Here is a 20,971-nt window from a genome sequence, read left to right as displayed (position 1 = left end):
AAACATAATTTCTTACATTAAAAGCGATTTTAAATTGTACATTTTCTAAATATGATTTGTGAGCTATCTGCAAGAAAGTGGATCCACCCAAGAGAGATCTGGTGATCCATAAGGGAAGAGACCACATACATGATTCAAAAGAGAAGGAAGAAGACTATGCAGAAGACAGATATATTTATCATTTCTGTAACTACAGGAGCTACGAGCTGAGAGCTGCATTCAGTAAGAACAACAGCACTCATCCCAGTGTTATACAGAACTCCAAGGACTGTAGTACATTAAGAACAAATATCTACATCTCCATTTGATACATTCACGCAGTCTGTGACTGTGTTTGGGGGTGAGGGGTATTGGCACTATTTTCAAACTCTCAGCATGCAGTGGTTTCCATTCCCTCCATTCCCCTCCTCAAATCATGGCACTTCCCCCTGAAACATCCAGTCCTGTCACTTGCACAAGTAGAAAAGTAAATGCCTCCCAAAAGATCAGCAAACACATATCCTTAAATAATCTGCAATGGTGTGAGCATTATGATAATCTTGATTGGCATCAGGTTGTTTCTCCCTGTCTACTTCAAAACTGGACTGATAGATATAAGCAGGTGATAAAGATTGATATAACATAACCTAGACGTCCTTTAAAAAAAAAAATAGAAGAGGTGGGGGGAGGAGAGAGAGAGAGAGAGAGAGAGAGAGAGAGAGAGAGAGAGAGAGAGAGAGAGGAGAGAGAGAGAGAGATTGATTTCTGATTTTGCACAGTGCAGCTTCAATTTCAAATCATCTTCTGATATGTAAGTAATTCACACCAGTGGGTAGCTATGAAGTGTAATTGAAGGGTAATTTTTCTTTTCTTTTTGTTTTATTTTGTTTACAATATGTGCCAAAGATAAGAAGAAAAAGTTCTAGACTGTCAAATCTGTATTCAACTAATCCCAGCAAGTAAAGATGCTGCTATACAGAAAAGTTGTGCTCTCTGTAAATGACAGTGATAACACCCGTAGACATTGCAGAACACCCGCTGCACGGACTGAAGCCCTTCTCCATAGACTTGTCAGTGCCATCATAGTTTAACTCTTTCATTTCCAGCACATGGCACAAGTACAAAGTGCTGCATATGAGCAGTGATCTACAATGGGATGGTGCACCAGATGCGCTGTCACTTGTTAGCATTGAGCTGTACAGGGGTCTGAGGGTGCACAGAGCAGCGGGGTTATGTTGTGAGCACAGACACCTGCTGCTGCTGCTGCTGCTGCTGCTGCACTTGAAGCCCGTGGGGGTGTGGCGATCAGAAACCACGCCCAGTTGAAGGAAGCTCACGCCTATTCTTAGTATTCACTTATGGGGAGGCCGGCCACGCCTCTCTGCCTCTGATTGGTGGGGGGACGTGGTGACCCGGCGAGCAGTGACGTCAGAGCAGCTCCTGCAGTGTGAATGAATCAAACTGCCTGGGGTGTAAGCAGCACTCAAGCTGGGAACTACTGCAGCATCACTAAGCCAGGATCCCCCCCGACTAACCCGGGACAGCAGCTCCAGGAGCAGAGCCTGTGGCCAGGCCCACCTCTCAGCCAGGACACCCACCTGTCATCCACACTCATGCCTGCCTTGGAAGATCTAATCCCCCCCTGCACTAATTCCTAGCAGACCAGCCTCCTTTACATCCCATTTTTTTATTATTTTCTCCTATTTGATCCTATTTCTACAGCGGCGTCTCAATAAAATGATGCAAAGCTCAGCACTCGCCACAGACGCTTCTGTCAAGGGGCTTCCAGAAATTCTTGGGCTGCCAATGCAACGTAAGGCATTTTATTCTCACATTGATTTAATAATAAAGAGATCTGGCAGTACGGAGGGCCGGGATGGTGCAGGGAGGGTGATGTACAGCATTGGGACATGATGGTATGGAATGCAGTTTTCCCAACCGATTATCTGCAGATACCTTGCACAGACCTCTCTAATTCCCTTATTGATGTAGCCTGTTAATATCCTGGGTCAGGGGGTGCTGAGGATAGGTGTGGGGGGTATATATGAATAAAACTACCCCCCTTTTATCTGATAAGGATCAGGGGGTAAGGGTCTCCCCAAATAATCCATGCCTTATCCCAAAAAGTTTATTGCAAACTTTCATGCTCACCTCTCACCTGCTGCACTATCCAATCCACTGCTCTCCAGCTCCATCCCAAACTGATCACAGCATCCCAGTAATTCATGACTTTCTAATTATAAGATAGCACCTGTCAATTTAAATATAAATCATTTGTGTTCAAATATGATAGATTTCATCTCTACTTTATTTTAGAAACAAGTTTTTGTGTATGAATGACGTGTTGGTGAAGTGGGCATCAGATTTTCCAAGCTTGATTTATTAAGGTCCAGAAATGAATTGTCTTCGCTTGGTCTGAAAGGGTTAAGTGGAGGTGTTGACAATAATGTATGTTTGTCTTTTAAAGCGGATCATGTTTGGGGTAATTGAATTATGTCTATTTGTACGTTGCATCCTCGCTGTAACTGTAGTAATAGGAGCATCATTTAAGACTAAGGATGTTTTATAGAGCAATCTAGAGAATTACTCTGCCGTACTGGATGGGTCTGAGCTTCACGGTGTGTTTTATCTTTCCTGGTCACTTACTACCTGTAGCTGACATGGAAACAAAAATCTTGCTACCATAGTGTATGCTTGTTAAACTACAACTCCCATCATCCCCCTCCTTCAAATCCGAATGATGATGATGCTATCAGCAGGAGCTGTAGTTCAGTAGTAGTTGGAGTGTGAAATGTGTATGTGTATATATATATACGCACACACACACACACACATATATAGAGAGAGAGAGAGAGAGAGAGAGAGAAGGTCACACTCGTATGAGTACGGAAATGGTTATTTCTGAATATACCTATCTCTTCCAGTATCCACCATATAATTTATTGTACATATATCGATTTGACTAAATCCTTTTGGACGTTATATTACGGTGTTTGCAACTTTGCTGTCTTGTGAGCAGAGGGTGGCAGCTGCAGCGTTAATCCCATACAGCATTCTGTAGTTATAGCAATAAAATAAATATATTGTCATTACTGTATTTCTTGATAAACGGCAGAAGAATCAAAATGTACATGTACAACTGAAGCAAAATATAAACTCGGCTAATTATTCTTATAGGACGTTTTATTAACTTTTCCGTTGTGGCAGTAACGATGATATATGGATAGAAAAATAAATGTGTAGTGGAAATAGTATTCCTGTAATGGTAATTGATGAAACGTTAATACTGGCAATATTAGCTTTTGAAGTGTTTAATAAAAAAAAAGATTTTTGTTTTGTTACATAAAGTATTTGTCTAAGTATCTGTGTGTCCAGGTTGTATTTTGTAACTATATGGTTAATTATTTTCAATGAAATGAAGTGAGATGGTTGATACATAATATATATTGTATTAGAAAAAATAGCATGTGATCTTTCTATTTTTAAACCATCCAGTGCATCATTGGCCTATGTCTTGCTAATAATAATAATAATAATAATAATAATAATAATAATAATTAATAATATTGATGATCAGGGACTATATGGGTTTGGTTACCTCCTCTTCATCCCCCTGTGAAAACTTTGACAAATGAAGATTTTTCTAGCGGTGCTCAGTGGAAATGAGTTTATAGGAGTCCCGACCGTCATATTCTCTCCTATTTCCGTGGATATTAACCCTAAGGTGAAGTGCAGAGAGCTACATTCATATATCACATAACCCTGTCTTACAGTGCTCAGTATCTGCTGAAAATAACTTACACTAGTGAATTACCCTTCCAATCCCTCTCCTAAAATCCCTTTATTCTCCCTCCTGTTACTTACACATCTATTATGTTCCATTTTTAGCTGTATATTTATTTAACCAATAAACAGATTTCTTCTTGCTATTGTTTACTTTATATGTAAACCATACAGTTTAGACTGAGATATAACCAGGAAGCGGATGTTTTCTTAGTTTGTTATATTTTATTTTATTTTTTTATCAACATTGCTTTTCTTTTGATTTTTAACCCCTGTATTGGGTAATTTGTTATTATATATATATTTAATGCCATGTAAACAACTTAACAAAAGCATTTACTGCGTGTATGTTCCTCAGTCCACACGTTTTATCTCTATTTTGTTTAAGAAAATGATCTACAAATATTATAATATTACATAGGAATGGATTGTATTTTTTTAACTGTTTACTATGCTATATTATTGAGTTATTTCTTATTTTAGCATCACTGTATATTAATCACAATTTGCATTTACGAATTCTAGCTTTTCTGTACTATTATATATACTGCTTTTGTTTAGGTTATCTTTTTTTATCCAGCATTAGTCTGAATTAATTTTGTGTGATGCACAAATATCTATCTATGTATCTATCTATATATATATATATATATATATATATATATATATATATATATATATATATATATGTGTGTGTGTCTGTCTATTTCAGTGGAATGATATAGATTACTTGTAAATCAAAAAGGAAAAAGTTTCCAGTGCACAAATAACTTGGTCAAATGATTGCCTGATAGAGACCTAATATTCCGATGATAAAATCTACATTAATATTCTGAGGAGTTCAGTTTTACGTCGAAACAGCCGCTGTAGATATATGTCCAATAGACAGTACATATATGGATAGTGTATATTTAATATATATTATACGAAGATGCAAACACTGAATGATAAATACGGCATGCATTGTGTCAGTTTGTTTATAAATTCCTTACAGGCTAAATTCAATTACCACACAAACACATGCACTCTAGGGTCCATTTTTGTCTAGGGTCAATTAACCTACATTAGTAGGTTAAGTAGAGACTGTTCTTGGGCTGTGTGTATATGTGTATAGATAGCATGATAGAATATATATATATATATATATATATATATATATATATATATATATATGTATATATATATATATATATATATATATACATATACATATATATGTATATATTTATATATATATACATATATTTGTATATATTTATATATATACATGTATATGTATATATATATATATATATATATATATATATATATATATGTAAAACTATGAATAGATATATATACTGTTTACCGTATCTGCTAACAAATTAGTCTTAAAAGAGAAGATCGACTACTGTTTCACTGTTTCTTATTTTCTTAAGTATGTCTAATTTACCTAATTATTGTCTATTCATATATGTAATTGTTAGTTAGCCCATTAATCGATCTCTTCGTTTATGTAATCAATAGTCCAGCCATTACCTTCTCTATTCATTAATATTTCTGTGTTGTATATTTACTAAATGTCCCTATTTATCTAATGCTACTGCATTGTATCTCGCTGGCTATTGGGAGCTGCTACTGAAAATCTACCAATTTCATTTCCTGAGCGCATCTTGGTAATCAAATATATTTTTTGTGTGTATCTATTTTTCCATCAATCTTTGCCCGCCTCTACTCTAAAGAGAATAAGCCACTGATTAATATAATATGTCATATGATTGCTAAGGACATAGTTTATTATGACTATGGTTTTAATATATTAATTATCAAGATTCTATCTCTCTCTTCATTCAGATGATATTGTAAATGATGAGAGTGAAATATACAGTTTATACAAATGACTTATGGACAAGGCTGCCAGTGTTTAAACTTGGAGAACTTTGTGGAAAGCTAAGTTCTAGCATGAAGCTTGCAGAAGTTGATGGCTGGGACTTGTAGTTACACAACAGCGTGTGGGTGCTTGTTACTTGTATTATCTGTAGCAGTCAGGCAGAGATATTGCTGGTGAGCCGAGTCTTTGTTCACACTTGTATAATCGTCTATATGTAGATGATCGTCCCAGATATTACGCATTGTCAGGGACCTATAGACCCAGACAGATCCATCACTGGCAGGAACTGTGCATCGAAGCTCAGCTTTGCCAGATGAACAGTTCTTTGGTATAAAAATATCCACGCACTGGAGAGCTGACTATTGCTCCATGTAATATGTGTTAGGATTGTGAGAGATAATCATCTCAGTATAATATTAGATATTAGAGATCTGTGCAATCTGCAGAACCCGGTGGTTTCAGTATTATGTAAATGAAATTACACCAAGCGGTATTAGTCACCATACATCAGATATATATAAATATATACATATATATATATATATATATATATATATATATATATATGGACATGCGTATATATATATATATATATATATATATATATATATATATATATATATATATATATATACATATACACACACACACACACACACACACACACACACACACACACACACACATTAGTTGTTTCTCTCCATTTTGTCATTATTGTATTTTATCAAGTACTTTAAATGGAATGTTATATACACTGATATCCATAGTAATGAATTATGATCGTTTGTATGCTCATCCCTGCTCTATGTGAAACGTGCTGTCATTAGCGGAGTGATAGGTAGGCGAGGAAATAAAGCTATGTTGATGTATATATGTATGTAAGATAAATTTGAAGCTTCTGTGATACAGATTGTCCATGTAGATCTATTAGATATTCGATGGATATGTATATTGTGTGTGTGTATATATATATATTCAGATGGAAAGATATGATATAGGTAATAGAGATATGATATAAGTAGGATAGGGAGATAAGCTAGAGAGATATATTGGAGAGATGATAGTAATACGGTATAGAGATAAAGGAGAGATCAGCTAGATGTTAGGGAGACAGACAGATATTTATATTCGGACAAATTCCCGCACCAGTCAGAGATTGATGTATCTGCCCCGGCTCTGTGACAGTCTCTAAATCTCACATCAGCCCTAGTAATTAGTTGATTGTATTATCTATTCTAGTTTAATATTTCGGGCTACATAAGTCAAAGATAATAATAATAATACATATATGCAGAAAGGGTATTTTGTGTCACCAGGCACCGTCCATGTAACACAACCCCCATCATCCTGGGCAACCAGTGTCTGCAGCCGCTTCCACATCTCTAAGCTACCACACATACAGCAGCTTCATCAGCCAGTGCATGTATATGTGTATGTATATGTATATTATGTATATACATATATAAGTATATGTATAAACACACACACATATATATATATATATATATATATATATATATATATATATATATATATATATATATATATATATAGTGAGAGACATCTTTAACCTTGCTCAAAACAAAGAAATGACATAAAACTATAGTAGTAAGCTTCCAGATATACTCCTGTAGTGCAGTGTCACAAATACAGCGCTGGAGTCCTGATATATTTTACCAAGGTCTAACACAGAAATCCATATCCTTGAAGCACACCGTTAAATATGATTTTATGACGATGTATTTAAAATATAATTTATGCGATCTCCCTACAAGAGCACAATAAAGATTAAATACATGCAACGTGTTCACTCAATGTAACACAATAATAATATTACCGTGTGGAAGAGAAGATACACAGGTGGTCCTGATAGGGTGAGAGGGATAGTTATTTTTGGGGGGTATCTTACAGAATAATCACTATGGATGGGAGAGGTGAAAGTTACAATGAAGTGTAAAACATTTATATGAACACAACCCACGCATACCCGTTTGATATCATATGTAATTTGCCGTAGTATCCACTGTATGACATGCATTAAAACAACATAATACTACATTTAATCGAGGTTATTTACAAAACATACATTACAAATATATATTTTTTTTAATTAATGTAAATCTAAATTAAGGCAGGTGAACCTTTAATCTAGAAGAATTTCACTGTCTCAACAATAGTGTCAATTATCCTAGTCCTTTTTATATTATACATGATAGCCTGGTTATTCAGTGATTTTTAATAATTTGACTGGCATGTAATTGCTGGGGGTAGAGGGATAGGTAGGTGAGGAACAAATCATATTATTTCTGGGAAATGTAAAGTTTACCACTTTACATGCAAATCGTATTAAAAACTGTACAGTGAGGATGACTCTATAATAAGGGCAACTGTCCCGGGCAGCAGGATGGTTTTAAATGAGGGGGTTGATCTGTGTATACAATTTAAATATTTATATTGTCCTGTAATAAGTCGTACATTATAGAGTACACCTCAGTAGTACAAATGTAGCTTTGTGTAAGGTCTGGAAGATCCCATTCAGCACAATCTCAGGAAGCAGAATGATTAGGTGTATATATATATATATATATATATATATATATATATTCCAAAGGCACTTTAAAGCTATTTTTAATTTACATTTGTTTACTTTGCTATTTTTTAATTAAATCGTAAAAGAATAGATTTGAAAGAAAACATAGGGTAAAAATGACTTTTTAAAGAACAATGTTGTTCCAACATCACAAACCTCTTTCTGCCTGACTGCTGCAGACTGATTGACCAAAATGTGTCTCTAGCAACTGGACAATGTGTATTGTCACCAAAGGTAAAGACTGCGTCACTCATTCTATGACCTGTCACAGAGTCGATGATATTATACGTTTGCTGCTTAGCATTGCTCTGTAACCCACATTTTATCCTTGGTGTATTCTGGATTTCATCTGGTGATCAAGACAGACCTACCAGTAAAGACTAAAAGAAAAGCACTTTTAGCCAAGGATGCGTCTCAGTTTACATTCAGACTCAGACAGATCTCCCTCTTGCACCTATCTGCGCTTAGAGTTAAGTAAGTGGGCGAGCCTAGCAATGTAACTATGTGTTCACGCACTTTACATGCTACGCTGAGTTGAAAGCAGCCGCAGATAGGTCTCTAGGTGACATATGTTTTGTGGGTACTTTCTGCTGGGGCAACAATCCTTGCAGTATTAAAAAAAAAAAAAGAATTAAAAGAATGATTACATTAAAAAAAAAGGTGCATACCCCCTCCCAAACAGCATAACCCTAATGCTGTTTGGGGGAAAGAAGCACTTTTGTTTTTTTACAGGACTGTTGTGACTGATACACTTAAGTGTATCATGCACAAAGGCCCATAAGGCAGATAAAGAGATGTGTTTTGCAATTTGCATAGTATTTTGAGTTGCACTGATCTAAAGAGCCCTTTGACTTGAAATACTGTGCAAATCACAGGATGCAATTTACACTTACTAATGAAGTCTAAATTGCGTCCGACCCAGTGGTGGATCCAGGGGGGGGGGGGGGGGGGCGTTTGGGGCAATCGCCCCCACCCCCCAACAGGGACTTGCTGCCGGCGGCTGCACACTATGTGCAGGTCCGTTCGGCAGAGACAGGCAGGGAGAGACACTCTCCCTGACTGTCTCTGCCGAACGGACCTGCACATAGTGTGCAGCCGTAGCTGCCAAAAAGAGGGCGGGGTCTAAATCGCCACCGGTAAAATTATTTTCGAGATGCGCCCCTGGTCCGACCCTACATCAGGCCCTAAGTTTTCCTGTTGCTTCTCTGAAGTATGAGTGAAAGTGAATACACACAGTGCTGCATCCCCATTGTGTTGTTGCCCCCCAGTACAGTTGCCCCCTCTGCCGGCTATATCCTGATCCAAACACACACAGTGAAGCTCAGATCAATTGTCTCATCAGGAGTCAGTGATACTTATGCAAGTACATATGTTTTGTTATAATGGAATATAATAGTAATAATTATTATTTTAATTATTTGCATATTCTCTGTTTAAGGTGTTACTGATACAAGAACAAAGTACTGTAGTAAATATTGGAAACTACTAATTATTAATGTGAATATGATTACACAGATTAAATGATTATTTGAGGCTCTGAAGTCTTTAGAGTACTAATGTATAGTTGTTCTAAGACTCATGGTTGTCCATAGAGCTAAGAAATAATTATTTACTGATCGTTAGTAAAAATAAACCAGAATAAAGCTATATATTGATTAGTAAATCCTGATAAACAACCTGGCAGTAACAGTGTATATAGAAAGTGATTTATTTTCTGAATAATATGACTTTGAAAGTTTAATGGTTAGTGTCGTAAACAAACTGAGCTGCATTAGCCAATCATGTGTCCACAAATGAGTGCTACCCCCAACCCTCTAGAAAAAAAAATCAGACTAAAAAGTTGAACTGATCAGTGCAAAAAGCACCCCGGCTGAGATCTTCCTTGCTCCTCACTGCGCTTAAAGAGGTGGAATGCTCTCTACATTTTATGCTGAGTTGGAAGCAGCCACATATAGGTCTCTAGGAGACGTATCTTTTGTGGGTGCTTTCTCCTGGTGCAACAGACCTTGCTATGTTAAAATATAGAAGTAAAAAAAAACAAAGATAAAAAAAAACAAAGTGTGCACTATTTATTTTTACATCACCACCATTTATTTATATAGCGCCACTGATTCTGCAACGCTGTACAGAGAACTCATTCACATCAGTCCCTGCCCCATTGGAGCTTAAAGTCTATATTCCCTAACATACACACACAGATAGACAGAGACTAGGGTCAATTTTGATAGCAGCCAATTAAACTACTAGTATGAAGTGTGGGAGGAAACCGGAGCACACCCACGTTAACACGGGGAGAACATACAAACTCCACACAGATAAGGCCATGGTAGGGAATTGAGCTCATGACCCCAGCGCTGTGAGGCAGAAGTGCTAACCACTTAGCCACATGTATGCCTGGGTTTCCTCCGGGTGCTCCGGTTTCCTCCCACACTCCAAAAACATACTGGTAGGTTAATTGGTTGGTATTAAATTGCCTTTAGTCTCTCCCGGTCTGTGTTTGTGTATGTGTAAGTTAAGGGATTTAGATTGTAAGCTCCAATGGGGCAGGGACTGATGTGAATGAGTTATCTGTACAGCGCTGTGGAATTAGTGGCGCTATCAGGGGCGCACGGAGGATTGTCGGGGGGGGTTCCCCCCCGGGCCAAAAAAACCCAACAACCCAAGAGAGAGCTGCTGCGCATGCGCCCGCGCAGCAGCTCCATTTCGTCAGCTCTGTCCTATACAGCAGCCGCGGCGCTGTCTAAGAAGCGTCCGCGGTGGTGCTGTATACACTACAGCACCGCTGCGGACGCTTCTTTGACAGCACCGCGGCTGCTGTATAGGACAGTGGCCACTTAGTTAGCGCGGGGGGGTAGTTTCTAGAGACTCAGAAACCCCCCCTGCGTGCGCCACTGCCTATATATATAAATAAATAGATGATGATGATGATAGCTGTGTTTTACGTAGGGTATATATGTAGTGCATATAAATAAATGTATAAATGGCAGCTATATGTCAAGCGCTGTTTAAATACAGTTCTATAATATCATTGAAGTCAATTATAAAGAGCTCTATAATTATTAATTTATTTATTAATTTATCTGCTATACAGGGCTGCTCTGACTGATACACTTAATTGTATTGTAATTTTCATAGTATTCTAAATTTATACCTAAGATTTTAGTATAAATTGCATCCAACTCTACATCAGGCCCTAGGTTTGGTGAGCATACATGTAGAACAATCTATTCTTATCAGAATTGGTCCATCTAGTGTAATATTTAGTTGTCCGTATGTAATCCGGATATGTACTTCAGCCATTATGTAATTATATAACATGTTCTTAGGCTGGCATATTTAACATGATTACATAATTAGAAGCCACAAGACATGGAACACTATAGTGACATTAAATATAGAGAGCAGATTTTTTTCCTTATATTATATAACTTTCCATTTGAAACAGGGCAAGTTGCTGGTATGAGGTGATCCTTATATACCAGTGGTTTTGTATTGTTACTGACTGTTATATATTCCATCACGGAACATGTTCACAAAGAGTGACATCATTACCCACCAGATATAGGAGTAGAGTTGAAATATTTAAATAATAGGTGCAGTTTTTAAGTTAGACAATATAACTTATTAGCATAGGTGCCCTCTCAGGCTAGCTAAGAAAAGCACCGAACTTAGGGCTCCAGAGAGTTTGGATTGGTAGATGCTTGATGAGTAAATTTTTGCTTGGTCTGTGGCACATGTCTCATTCGTCTGGGCAGAATTGGGAACACACTGTAAAGGTATTGCTTATCATAGTTTTAGGCTGTACTGCGCTTGTCTATGTGCTGTGCAAATTATATGGCTGCACACAATTTCTGTAAGGACAAAGGGTTGGTGAATGCAATTCATAGGCATTTTCCTGCAGGGAACAGTAATAAGATATCTTTATGATCTTGATATTTAAATTTGCAATAAGAATTGGGGAACTTGCAGGGTTCATAACCAGGCTCGAAATTACATAGGCAAAAGACCAGTGGAAGTCTAATTTTATAGGTAATTGTTTATAAAAAGGTCCAATCTTACTTCATAACAGAAAAGCTCTGACGAGAACGGGGTAGACTGGGCACATGCAGAGACAAGACATTCATGTTGAAGGACTTGCAGAGCTTTGTCAGAGTGCAAACAGGTCGGATATGTATACTCGCATTTCCAATGGCAAGCTTTACCTGCTCCAGTGCAAAATACTTAATAATGTGGGATCGGTGCAGGTCCCTCTGTGGATGGCTGGAGGTAAGGATGGAGCCACCACAGCTATGTGTTCAGAGAGTTTAAAGCAGGGCTCTTGCTAGGTTCCCAGAAGACCAGGGTCAGAGACCCACACCCAACTTTAGCATGTTCATAAAATATTTAACTTAATATATTACACAAGCCATGAGTACATTGTATTCCACTGAAAAATAAGCAAACATGCTAACAAAGTGTGTATAAAGTATCCTGCAAACATAGATTGGAATAAAATGTAAAGAAATCAATGTTCTATAAAAATATTAAAATATTGTTCAGCTGGTTAGCACCGTTATATATGTATTGGCATTTATTTATGTAGCGGCAGAATACTCTGCAGCATTTTATAATTGGGTACAAGGACAGAAATAAAACAAGACTCCGTATTAACAAAGAGATAAGAGAACCCTACTTGTGAGCTTACATTCTGTAGGGGAATAGGTCCAGGCTGTAATGGGAAACATTGCTTAATGGGGCTATTTGATTCCATCGGTCTAGCGGTCAGTTGGTGGTTGGAGCATAGAAGAATAAATGTAGGTTTTGCATGAACTGTATAGATGGGTGATAATAGGGTAAAATAGCCTAGGGAGGCTAAGAACAGTTGGACATTTGATAAACATGCCTAAAAAATGTGAATATCAGGGAAAAGTTTGAAGGCTTGGAGGATAAGAGGAAGTCTTGTTATATGTGGGATAGCAATAGAAGTGAGTTTGGTGAGATAAATAAATCTAGCTGCTGCACTCAAAAGAGATTGTAGGGGTGAAAGTCTGGTTAGAGAAAGACCAGAGGCATAGGAAAACAGAGGGAGGGTTTAATAGTGCCTGGAAACCCCCCATCCCAGCCTGGGGTACTGTATGCTTGAGGTGGCTGGACCCTGCCCCGAGACCAGCCACTTTGCAGCTTGTGTGCGGGTTGTTTCTGTCTGCACTGTTCACAGCCATCTCTCCCCAACAAGTATTAAAAGCAGCAAGAACAGGTAGGAGAGCGCAGGACAGTCTGCCAACTGTTCTGACACACTCAGTCAGGACTTTGTCCTGATTGTAGGGACAGTTGGGAGGTATGTCTCACTTCACACAGCTCTGCTTGAAAAGAGAGAGCTGTGTGCTCCTAACAGTAGTGCACGCAGCATTGCCCGTGTATATGATTGGGATAGGAAGAGTTAGAGAGCAGCCAAGCACTGTCTAAAATTATAGTCATGCCACAAAGCATGCTGGCCACGCCCACTGGCGGTGTGGCATGGAAACCCCCCTCTACAAATCCTGCGTTTTCCCCTGAGAGGGAACTGTAATAGTCAATGCGGGACATTATGTGCACATGTATTAGTTTTTGCAGCTCCTTGTGTGAGATAACTGCGTATTCTGGAGATGTGTCCTAGATGTATGTAATAGGGTTTGGCTATAGACTGGACGTGGGGTACAGAGGAGGGATAGGGTTTTATGTCATGTTGTCAACAGAAATAGAGATACCGGGTAGGTAGGTAGCTTCTGTTGTGTAAAGATTAGTAGCTCAGTTTTTGAAATATTGTATTTGAGGTGGCGATGGGGCATCCAATATGAAATGGCAGAGAGACATTCAGTAAGGAGTTCTGAAGACAGCTAATGTAACATTTGTATGAATAGTGAACAGTCGACTGTGTAAAATGTAGCAGAGAGGAACAGGAGAATTGTAAGCAAGAAATGGCCTTTATCAGTGTTATTAATACAGTATCTGCTGAGTGACGGAGGCGAAAGCCTGACTGACAATGGTCCAATATATTGTGTGAGGACAGGATGTGTTTGGGTAGAGTGTAGGCAAGTCTCTCAAAAAGATTGGTGGGTACGAGAGTTGAGAGATGGGATGATAATCTCTGATGGGTCACAATTAGCTTTTATCAGTATAATAACAGCATGTTTGAATAATGACGGAAATATATCAGTGGAGAAATTACCGATCGTCAGACAGTCCATCAGTATTTTCCATAACACTAGTAATAACTTGTACTGGCTTACATAAATTATCAGAACACAAAGCTCACTATACACAGCCTTAAACATCACAGACCATTAAACCTAAAATAGGTTATAACAGGTTATTATTATCTATGTTCACAATGTTCTGCAGCACTGTACAGGGTGGAAGACAGCATGATTATAAATGTAAGAATAGCAAAAAGTTCAGCATAACATTGTACATAACACATAGGGCCTGATTTAGAGATGGACGCAAGTAATTCTGTTCAGCGCAAAAAGCACTTTTGGCCAAAGATCCGTCTCAGTTTGGGCTCTGACTGAGACAGATCTCCCTGTTGCACCTCTCTGCGTTTATGAATTTAAGGCACAGAAAGATACTTTGGGAGTCAATGAATGGTTTAAGCTATAAAGATCCATATTGTAACTGGATTGTGAGAAGGAGAAATGCTAATATACCATATATTTTACGTAACACTACAGATCTATAAGACAGTATTACAGTATTATAGCCTTTTGTGTACAAATCACAAAGCAATATAGAAAAATAAATTATATTTGCACAGACATGGTAATAAATATATACATCATCCTAGTTAAAGATTCGGCCATTATAGTAACCTTATATGAATAAACACACCTTAAGTGATAGAATGGCCTGACCCAGGGCCATCTCATCAGCATTATAGGCCCCCGGGCAAAACAGTGCAATGGGTCCCTCCTACGCAACCACTATCGATAAAATTAAGCTTGTATTAAAATAACATGCTGTACAAATGTTTGGGCAATATAACATGAGCCTTGAAGTAGTTGAAAAACATGAAATTAAACATAAAAATGGTACTCCGTTGGTAAATCATACAGGTGGAGTTGGCACAGTACGAAATTACTATGAATTATTTATTAAGTGTTCAACACAAACATTTGCAAAATTTCTTTGCATAGAATTGATTGTAAAATTGCTTAAAAAAATAACGCACAGCTTTAGCCCTGTTTTGACGTGTGTTGCGTCTGCGCCTCACTGTGACTAGGATTTATTTACATGGTCACACCTTCACAATTCCGCATTCCTCTCAATCTCTCGTAGTGAGTCGCAAGCTGTCGCAAATGTTTATTGCGTCCAAGATGGAGGCGGATTTGGAGCTTTCTGCACATGCGTGGTAGTGTTTTTTTATTGGATGCGCCTAAACCGGACTCTAAATGAGGTCCTGTGTGTTGATTTTGTCTCTTATGTACAATTAGTACGTGTATGTTGCTTTCGTCAAGGTCAAGATATGTTTTTGCAACAGAAAGATCACATGTACAGGTAACAGTTGAAACTGAGTTGACTGGTCCACCTAAACGTTTTAATAAAGAGGGTTTGAAAGTTCTGAATAAGTTCTGAATAAATCTCTTGGAATTATATACTGACAGTTGGCAAGCCTATGGGGCCCCTGTTTGTGGGGCCCACGGGCAACTGCCCAGCGCGTCCATGCGTTACAACAGCTCTGGTCTGACATGGAAGACCCTTAGCAGCAGGGCATTTGTATAAGGATAATGTCATACACTAATACTCAGTGGATATTCTCCCCAGGGATTGGCGTTTATCTGCTCCTTATATCTGCCCGTTGCTGGAAGCCTAAACACTGGGACCCTGTCACACTACACTGATAGATATAATATTCTGGCCACTAACCTACTGTAACAGATAATACTTCTGGTTTCTTATGAGTGGGCTGAATCCTGCCTTATGGTGGAGTCACACAGGTCATTTTGCTCCAAAAGCTTCTTTCACACAAGAAAACCTTTTATTGGGGGGGGGGGGGGGGGCAGTGGCCCTCAATGTAAGACAGGTTGCCCATCACTAGTTTAATAAGTTAAATACTGACTGTTTTTTCATGTAGCACACAAGTACTTGATAGCTTATTTGTACACTGAAATTTCAAGTTGATATTTGTGTGCTACATGAAAAAACAGTAAGTATTTAACTTATGTGCAAAACAGAATACTAGTTTGAACCCCTTGCATTGTAACATGGTTTTGTCCAGGAGACTTAGATAAGAAACTTCTTAATTTAAGATCCTTAATGAATCAGGCGCCTAGTGACTGCTTTTTACAGTCAACGCTAGTGACATTGACATTAATTAAGTTACATATGGTTACATATTGCAAGATAATAAATCAACACACAGGTTAATTCTTTATTTTTGTAAGACTAGGGGTAGATTTACTAAAAGTTAAATAAATGTGGAGATTGTAGCTACTATGTTTTGGAATGTACAGGACAAAGGATAGCTAGAATCTGGTTGCTATGGGCAACATCAATTGTATGCCCAGTTCCCTGGGCTCCCTTAACCACTGCTTAATAACAACTTTAGCCACAAGCTGTGGACCTTTTAAGTGAAGACCCGTCTCTCTTTCACTCAAAGCATCCAGAGATGGACATGCTTCTCCCCCAAGTTCATCCCATTGGGCCTTTAGATTGAGCATTAGGAACAATAGGCTCTTGCCTATTAATAACATTTTTATTTCATCGGCAATGAAAAATGTACTTAAAGAATGAGAAAAACTTTAACTGACACTTGGGAATGTTACATTAACTAGCTGTGTAGAGAATTAGCAGAGGAACATCATTTGTCCACAATTGTCTACTATCCTGGCATGTCTGGGAGACCCATGAAATTCTGGGATTTCTTCTGGACTTCTAGGAAAGCAGTGAAGAGGGCGGGGACGTGGCTTGATGATGCCAATCGCTGTGTATCGCGCCATCAGGGTCCCGCCTCCTGCTATGACATGACAAAGGGGCGGGGCAATGATAACATGAATCATATAGCCACGCCCCTGCCCTCTCCTCTTGAACCTCCTCTCTGGGATCTCCCAGTGGGTAGGATACAAAACCTAGCATGTACGCATTTACCTGAGGCTGGGTGAAAGGTACAGGTAGTGCACACTAATCTTTCCAATGACAGGACTGGCCCAGCATCAGAACATCCTGTGATAGGAGTAGTTGATAGGGAATGCTTAGGGCACTAAAGGTCGTCTATCTGACATCATACGAGCCTATAATGAGGCTCTCTATATGTGTATTTAACCGCAGACGCACGCACACAGATGTACACCAATCTGCCATCCATTAGCTTATTGCAGACTTTCATAGAAAGTATATGCTTATTGCACAGTATTTAATGCCAAGCAAAATCCTATTTACAGATAAACAGCAGCATTTTCTTAAGATTATTTCTGTTCTGCATCCTTTAGTGTTTGGAAGATTTTCCACTAATTCTTTGCAGTAGATCTTGGGGGTGAGATTGTGATCTGACCTTAATCCTAATCCCCCATTGGCCTGGGGACCTGTAATAAACTTAGACAATGTGTCATCTTAAAAGATTTAACCAATTGCCTGCTGAGTGCAGTTATAGAGCGACGGTGGAATTCAAATGCAATGTGCTGATTAATATACCAGGCTTCTTAAAATCATTGTATTGATTTATTGTCATAAAATGTCATCTGTACTATTCCCAATTCTACGAGACCTGAATCACCAGACACTAGTTGCTGACCAGTTGAGCAGTAGTACAGCATATATCAGGTACCTCTAGTTAAAAATTAAACCTTATGGGCATTCGGTGAAGCTTTGCAGTAAGGATACAACTAGTCAAATAAATGTTTAATATTCATTGATGCACGAGACAAATATAAAACCATTTGGATGTAGACCTTTCATCTTTGCATAAAACCAGATGGGTATTATTGAATATGAACTTGGGCTAGCTAAAAGCAGAATACTATTTAAATTAGCTTAGATTATTCTTTGTCACTTTTAAAATGCCCTGTGTCCAAATATCATTGATCCGTAGGCCAGCCCACCTCGTCTGTTTATCACTACAGTGCATTCTAAGCATCAATGTGGCAGGAACACGTTCTGACTTCTTTATATAAGTGCACTCTATATTGTGGTGACTATAGGGAGCAAGGATCCCTAGGTGTGCATCACAAGTGGCAGAGACGTGGTCAGCACTTTCTGATCACACTGCTTGGTGGATGATAAATCATAAGGCACACAAGGATTATATTATCTGTTAAACTACTAGAAAGTGTGATGAATATGTCTTCTCCTTCATATTTGTATATAATGCCACTGCAATGTAATGTGAAACCTGATTCATGGGTAAACCTAAATATTCAATGCATGTTTAAATAAACCAATATTGTTCTAAAAATGTAAAGCATCGAAAAACAAAATTTAAACATAAAAAGTGCTAAAATCCACATTAAGTATTTCCTATAAAAACATGAGATATGGTAATAATCTGCTCTACAAATAAACTGGTAGGCAAATAATGCCATGAAGTGTTACATCACTATTGTTAGAATCTCAAAATGGTTAACATCAGTCATCATCATCATCATTTATTTATATAGCGCCAGCAGATTCCATAGTGCTTTAGAATTGGGAACAAACAGTAATAAAGCAATACTGTCTAATACCTACATACAGAGAGGTAAGAGAGCCCTGCTCGCAAGTTTATAATCTATGGGACAATGGTTTTATACAGAAGAGTAAGTGCTACATTATATTGAATATTTGTCCATCTTAAATGCAAAGGTTACAAAGTATTTACTGGGCTGTATGCTCAGTCACACAGCAATGTTGGTCAGAGGGTTGCTGTCTTGTGTTAGCTGTGTAGAGGGTGGTAATAGGGTAACCAAGGGAGATTAAGAGGCTGGTTGAGGCATACTATAAGCTTGTCTGAAGAGGTGGGTTTTCAGACAACTCTTGAAGGTTTGAAGACCAGAGGAAAGTCTTGTGGTGCGGCCCGAAAAAAGTCCTGTGACTGAGAATAGGAGGAAGTGATAAGAGTGGAAGAGAGGCGCAGATCTTGTACAGAATGGAGGTGTCGAGTTGGGAGATATTTTGAGACAAGTGAGGAGATGTATGTTGGTGCAATTTTGTTGATGGCCTTGTATGTTAGTAAAAGAATTTTAGATATTTTTTTTTAATTAGAAGAGAGTAATGGCCTTTAGTTTTAGATGTGATCAAATCATTGACAACCTTAGTCAGTGCAGTCTGTGGAGTGTTGAGAGTGAAAGCCTGGCTGAAGAGGATTCAATAGGTTGTTTGCAGAAAGGAAATGTGTGAGGCGAGTGTAGGCAATTCTCTCGAGAAGTTTGGAGGGGCATGGGAGCTGAGAGATGGGGCGGTAATTTGAGAGAGCGTTTGGGTTAGAATTTTGTTTTTTTTTCAGAATAAGAGTAATCACTGCGTGCTTGAATAGTGGATGAAAGATACCAGTAGAGAGACATACATTACGGAATTTAGTTAGAGGTGGAATGAACACAGGAGACATGGATATAGCTACCTAAACATCCATGACAAGAGCAAGTTTACTATAAGAGCCTCCGTGGCCTTGCACTATAACTAACCAGAACATTCCTGACAAGTGCAAGATTAATACATGCACCTTGGAGTCATGTACTATAGCTATCTAAGCATCCATGAAAAGAAAAGGTTTACTGCAAATGCCTCTGAATCCTGCTCTATTGCTACCTAAGCATCCATCACAAAAGCACATTTATTCATTTATTACAGGTTAAGTCCTTTACGTTGGTTAACTAAGCATTCATGACAAGAGTAGGTATTGCAAAATAATTTTTATTGTACCCTACATCATGCTTTTTGCAGTGAGCAGCATGTAAGCAGTTTTCTTTGTATTTATTTTGCTGCGTGATGACAATTTTTTTTAACTTGACGTTTTCATAAGAATTTAGAGGAGTAAAAATGCACAAATCTTATTACAGTATCTTGTTTAGTTGGTAGAGAAAATCCTATATTTTCCTGTATATTATGTATATTGTGTGCCCCTTGAGAAGGCTTTCTACATGTCTCAATGAAGTGTGTTTTTCTGCTCATAAATCAATAATATTGAGCGCCCACCCTCCCATGATTCAAAGTTGATATTGGCAGACAGTTTTATTGTAGAAGCCAAGTTGCAACTCATTGCAAGACATATTTATTTATTTTCAGTAAAATTCCTACTTCTAAACAAAACTGAGTGTTTGCATATTGACAGTCCTGAAATGGGCAATCCTCAATTTCAGTCTAGTTGAATTTCTAGTTTCTGGTGGGGTCAGTGACAAAGCCAAACAACAGCTGAATCCCCACTAATTGTCCATCCCTGCAGCTGAGGACAAAAAAAGAAAGAGAGAGAGAGAGAGAGAGAGAGAGAGGAGAGAGAGAGAGAGAGAGAGAGAGAGAGATCAGCCTCCTGTCACCTAATATGTTTTCAAAATGCACTTTTAACAAGTTGATTAAATGCAGAGATCAATAGAATATAGACAGCCAACACACACACACACACACTCACATATATACATATGTACACAGTATAAACATATATATGTATGTCATACTTGCCAAAATTCGGGTCAGTCTCATGGACTCCCGGGAGAGCTGGCAATTCTCCCGCATCCCACTAATGCCGTCCCAAAATTTTCGTCACAGGGGGTGGGGCCAAAATGACGCGTTTGGCCGTGCCCCACCCCCCGCCACACTCCCATCACGCC

General features: G+C 38.3%; 1 protein-coding gene across 1 annotated transcript in view; it reads left to right on the top strand.

Annotated features, from left to right (window-relative positions):
• Positions 1 to 1,476: 1,476 nt before the first annotated feature.
• The window catches only part of LHX4 (LIM homeobox 4), a 55,688-nt gene continuing 36,193 nt past the window's right edge, over positions 1,477 to 20,971 (top strand). Inside the window, exon 1 of the mRNA XM_075182280.1 lies at positions 1,477 to 1,792. Within this exon, the coding sequence (XP_075038381.1) occupies positions 1,717 to 1,792 (76 nt within the window). The 5' untranslated portion in view covers positions 1,477 to 1,716. The remainder of the gene's footprint in view (positions 1,793 to 20,971) is intronic.

The sequence above is a fragment of the Mixophyes fleayi genome, chromosome 8 (assembly GCF_038048845.1).
Source record: "Mixophyes fleayi isolate aMixFle1 chromosome 8, aMixFle1.hap1, whole genome shotgun sequence".
NCBI lineage: Eukaryota > Metazoa > Chordata > Amphibia > Anura > Limnodynastidae > Mixophyes > Mixophyes fleayi.
The sequence above is the reverse complement of the archived record's forward strand: the minus strand, read 5'-3'. Positions and strand labels throughout refer to the sequence as shown.